We start from the raw sequence: 5,397 nt of genomic DNA, 5'->3' as shown, positions 1-5,397 counted from the left end.
ATGAAATCTCTTCAATATAGTGAGAATGCACTTTAATGTACTCTATCCTAGCATAAAAAATAAGATTCTTTACAATCACCATTGCACTCTATGAATGAGAATAAGAGTAGGGATGTCTAAAGAGACACAAAGATCCTTTATCAATCTTCTCAATCATACATCTTCAACTATCACAATGAATGTTGCTCGATATTTAGCTTCACAAGGCAATATTACCATGGTTGGTTATTTCTTGTTTAGCCAAGATATACACAAATTTCTTTAGTTGTGGATGTGTGATAATCACCTATCTAATCAAAATCCTAGAAGACTTGTAATTCTTAATCTCCTCTTATTATAAACCAATCCAAAATCTTGAGTACATCAAGGAATTCCTCCAGCTTCCTAGCAATGCTTAATGTTTGGACAATGTATGGACTTTAAAAGTTGTCACAATATATTAGATGTATGGTTATGAGTTGCACATATAATTTAAACATCCACAATAGCTTGATCATAAGTGGTTATGTCGATGATTATGTTAAATAATTTATCGATATCTTGCAAACTAAGTTTTACACAGTATTCCATTGATATTCAATAAATAGTTTACAATTTTCCATGTTAAACCTCTTGAGCAATGCTTTGATAGAGCTAACTAAGTGAGATTAGCCATTCTAAAAAACAATTGACTTTTTTGCTACAAAAAGCATGGAAGATAAACCAAAGTGATGAACCTAATCTCTAAAAACAACCCTACTTTCTTCATTGCTACATGTTGGTGATCAAGTCAAAGGTGTTTCCTATAAGTTAAGTCATTTCTAAGTTCTTCACAACTTACCAAAGATCTTTAGCTAGAACCCTACCTAGAATACATAAGTAATTACAACTTATGCCATAATACTAATAGCAAGTCCTACATTGAGAACAATATCCAACAAGATAGACATTTTAAAATCTTTCATTACAATTAATAGCAATTTCCTTGCACCCATACCCTCTTGTGAGAAAGCTTGGTCTAAAGTGACATTGAGATGAAGACTATATATACTATGAAATAACACATTGTCAGCAATGAAGATAATCTCAAAATTGATTATCCAAATATGATGAAAGCTATCAAACACATCTATATATGTTACCACTATACAGTAAGTCTAGTTAAACCCAAACTATATAACCCACCTAGAGTAAAGTGTTATACTACTTTAACGACTGCTAAGGAAACCGTAGAACGTAGAGCTAAACATACCCACAAAGATGAAAGTCGTCCGCCGCCCATGTGTGTGTACCCACTTTAAGGTAATGTGTTTCTCAAACTTTAGGACCTCGTTTTCGTTTTTAAATGCAATCAAAGTAAGGCAAACGAAAAAAAAAAAGCGTGGAACCAAACAAGAAAACACGTTAATTTTGAATTTTCTAGACGTGTGAAGAAAGCCAGACTTTTGAAACTTGTGAAATAATTACCAATCGCAGACCTTCAAGCAAAGATTAGCATCAACCAAATGCTTTAGCTTACTGGTAAAGGGATGAGCGTGCAATCTGCCCTTCTCATCTTGTTGAGTACGTGAAATCAATAACCTTAGCAGCCAATCTCTAAGATAATCAAACCTCATACATAGGTATAATCTAATGTGGGTGGTGGCAACGTTGACGATTACAAAATCAAGCACTGGACTCTGTACACTAGGCCTACTCATGCAGAAAGATGCAAGAAGGCTACAATTTGCCAAGCTTGGACTTTGTGGGCTGGAATTCCAAGTAAATCCTGGTTTTTTTTTTTGAGTTCGCGTGTCTTGGTCCCTCGTTCAAAGCTCACCTAGTGTGTGTGTGTGTGTGTGTGTGTGTGTGTGAGAGAGAGAGAGAGAGAGAGAGAGAGAGAGAGAGAGAACCGTGTAGTATGTACATATGACACTCCTGTGGCAACGTTGCGGTGATCAAAACCCAAGTTGCTCAACGCAAGACTAATTAAGATTCAGTAGATTTTGAGCAGAAGAGTTGGAATTGAATCTGTACGACTTAGATGATAACCCTGTGCCAGACCTGGAGGCATCACTGATTAGTTGGGCGTTTTCGGTGGCGCTGCCTGTGTGGTGGCGGAGGGGGGCAGCAGACGCGGACGCGGCGGCGCCCCCGCCGCTGCTTCTTTTAGCGGTAGCTGATGCAGCCGTGTCAAGGCGGTCGTAGAGGAAGGCGAGGACCTGGCGGATGGTGGGGCGGGACTTGGCTTCCTTGTGGGTGCACATTCGGACGAGGCGCGCCAGGCTGCGCAGCTCTTCGGGTTCGTAGTTCTCCTCGAGGGCGGGGTCAACCATGAGCGCCACCTTGGCGTCGGAGGCCAGGTAGGGCTGGGACCACGCCACTAGGTTGCGGTTATCCTGCACAGCGCCTCTCGCCGTCAGCAGCTCCAACAGCAGCACGCCGTAGCTGTAGATGTCGCTCTTCACCGTCAGCTGCCTCGTGACCACGTACTCGGGGTCCAGGTAGCCTTTATTTATTTTAAAAAAATATTATTTTAATATCTCCCCCAAGAAAAACATGCATTTTCAATTTTATCCCATTTTCAATTCATGTGCATATGGGCTTTTTACCTGGCGTTCCTCGCACGTCCGTGCTCACTTGATCATAATTACAAGGTGCAGTTGGTGTAGCGTGGGCAAGACCAAAATCCGCTACCTGATTTTCTAAAAGGGAAAAATAATTATTATTTGACATTAAAATTCATAAACTTGATCTAATTTTTAGGTAGTTTGATCAAATTCTGAAAGTAACTCAACTTTTTCACCTCTTTTTTTTTTGGAATGATTAACGCACACCTAGCTAATTAATTGATGGCCTTGGATGCGTAATCTAATTATAGAGATTAATTAATTATATATAGGAGCTAGGGTTGGACTCTAGGCCTAGGCCTAGGCCAAGACCAAGACGTGGTCATATATTTCAATGAATATGGGAAGTATAATCTAATTCATATAATTAAATGAATATGGGAAGTATAATCTAATTTTAAGGCTTAATTACATGTGGCTTACCTGGAATCTCTAATTAAGGTTAATGAAGAGGAATGATTAACGTTCCTTGGAGTAATTTTAAAGCTTAATTACATGCGGATTACTTGGAATCTCTAATTAAGAGAAAATGATTAACGTTCCTTCAAAGTTCTCACCTTGGCTGCAAAGTGCTGGTCTAGCAAGATGTTGCTTGACTTTATATCTCGATGGCAAAGCGGTGGGTCACAAAAGAAGTGCAAATACTCCTTTTTAAAAAAACAGAAAAAAATAAGAGCGCGCGCGCACACAGTTTGATATTAACAAAATTTATCAAAAGCCATCGCTCACCAAGGCAGCAGCTACGTCTATGGCGATTTGAATCCTTGTCCGCCAATCCAAAGGGGTTTTATTGTGACCTGCAAGCGATGACATAACCGCTTTAACAAACACATAATTGTATTAAAACCTGCACCAAAGGTACATAAAAATGCACTCAAACCAAAGTTACCAAACCACTAAAAATACAACGCAGACCTTGTAAATGCTCGTTAAGGCTACCGTTCTCCATAAATTCATAGACCAAGAACCTGCAACACGATTGTAAATGCCTTTGATAGCGGCGCCACAACGTGACATAAAGCTTGAAGAGAGTATATAAAGAGAGCACTCAGAGCAGTGCAGCAGCTGTGTGTGTGTGTGTGTGTGTGAGAGAGAGAGAGAGAGAGAGAGAGAGAGAGAGAGCACCTCTCGGCTTTGGTGATGCAGAAGCCCCTGAGAGTAACTAGGTGGCGGTGGTGCAGCCGCCCCAGGAACTCCATCTCTTTGCAAAACTCCTTCTCGCGCTGCCTCGACACCCTGCTCATCCTCTTCACCGCCGCCACCAGCCCATCATCAAACCTCGCCTTGTACACCGTGCCGAAACCCCCCTTCCCTATCACGCTGCTGAAATCATCCGTCGCCTTCTGAATCTCCGAGTATGTGAACCTCCTGAACGTGGTCGAGTCTGCAGATGGACCAAGCATACCAGCTTACTCACATGATTAACTAACGATTAATCACTCTAATCAACATGATTAGAACGAATGCTAGTTTTAACACTCTTTGTCTGTATTGCCCCTACCTTTCAACCACCTTCTTAGAGGATTCTTGGGGCTCTGTAGAATGTCCTTGCTCCACACAGGCAATCCAGAAGCGTCGGTTGGGGGTTTCCCCAGCTGATCAATCTGCTGCTTCTGTCTTTTAATGAGGTAAACAAGGAGCCAAAGAAGGCTCAATGCGGTCACTGTGACAAAAACAGCAAGGACTGCGATGAGGGTCAAGTGGGATGCTGGGCCAACCGTTGAAGTACTGTAACTGGATGCAGTGGTGGCGGTGGTGTTGGTGTTCTTGGGCTGTAATCCAGATGAAGTGCTTGGGGGAAGAACTGGGAGCGTGACAGAGGGGTTTGGTGGAAGGGCCGGCAGAGTAATGGAGGGATTGCTACTGTTGTTGGAGGACGGCAGAGAAGGCAATGGAGCAGGGGCTCTACCCATGGCAGCAGCTGCAAAAGAAAGAGACAGAGAAGGCGATTGCACATTAGAAATCAAGCAAAATACAACAAAAGATCTCCCTAATCCCTCATTGGAGAAGTAATAGCTCATTGGCGCCTTCTCCCCCCCGCCCCCACCAAAATATAGCAATACTGCGAGCATGTGGATAGAAGGGTAGAGATAGACAGTATCTGTGAGACTCTGAGAGAGTCTTGACAGAATCTGTAACGTAAAGGCAGACGAGCTCCCACTAAAACCTGCCGCACTGTGCCGACATATCAGCAGCACATGATAAAAGAAGGCCGTTACCTGCAGCGACCAGCTTCGCCTTTAAACAGCAAGCATGCTGCTCACTGTCCATATCCTACGAGCACGTTCACGCGCTCGAGCCTTGCAGAGCTCAAGAACACCATAGCTCTAAGCTGAGCAGGAGGAGGAGCGTCTTGGGGGGGACAAGGAGAAGGCAAACGTTTGGAAGGATGTGTGTGTGTGTGTGCTGCAGCAGCAATAAAAAATATTGTACCTCGAGGCAGGGTGTGCAAATCGATTTTATTTTTTTTTAAGAATGTGGCATTAATGCAAGGAAAAATACAACACATGACCTAGCCGCCAGAAGCCCTCATTTGAATCTCAATCTCAGAGGGGGGCAATTGGGAGATGTGCAGATCTCTCTCTCTCTCTCTCACACACACACACACACACACAGGCTGACTTGTCCCCTCTCAACGCCCCGCTCCCCTTCTCGAACAGATCTCACACACACACACACTGGCTGACTTGTCCCCTCTCAACGCCCCGCTCCCCTTCTCGAACACCCCCCACATGCCTGCTGCATACGGTCAATGCATTGTTTTTCATGCTCCCTTTGAATTCTCGGGGTCTCCCCCAAAGATTTCCCT

At 43.2% G+C, this 5,397-nt stretch overlaps 1 protein-coding gene across 2 annotated transcripts; it reads right to left on the bottom strand.

Annotated features, from left to right (window-relative positions):
- Positions 1-1,504: 1,504 nt before the first annotated feature.
- LOC147606855 (putative receptor-like protein kinase At1g49730) lies at positions 1,505-4,982 on the bottom strand. Of its 2 annotated transcripts, XM_086791447.1 has the most exons (8): positions 4,808-4,982; positions 4,090-4,509; positions 3,714-3,972; positions 3,504-3,556; positions 3,318-3,385; positions 3,146-3,235; positions 2,571-2,655; positions 1,505-2,467 (listed from the first exon to the last, which is right to left on the bottom strand). In XM_086791447.1, the coding sequence occupies exons 1-8, from the start codon at positions 4,857-4,859 to the stop codon at positions 1,944-1,946; spliced, it is 1,551 nt and encodes a 516-aa protein (XP_086647573.1). In that variant the 5' UTR covers positions 4,860-4,982; the 3' UTR covers positions 1,505-1,943. The 2 variants fall into 2 exon arrangements, with proteins under 2 accessions (XP_086647573.1, XP_086647572.1); XM_086791446.1 differs by lacking the exon at positions 4,808-4,982 and having other exon boundaries at positions 1,506-2,467; positions 4,090-4,636.
- Positions 4,983-5,397: the final 415 nt, after the last annotated feature.

The sequence above is a fragment of the Cibotium barometz genome, chromosome 56, assembly GCF_041138505.1.
Source record: "Cibotium barometz isolate CiBa-2024 chromosome 56, ASM4113850v1, whole genome shotgun sequence".
Classification (NCBI taxonomy): Eukaryota; Viridiplantae; Streptophyta; class Polypodiopsida; order Cyatheales; family Cibotiaceae; genus Cibotium; species Cibotium barometz.
Note: the sequence above shows the minus strand (reverse complement) of the source record. Positions and strands in the feature narration are given on the sequence as shown.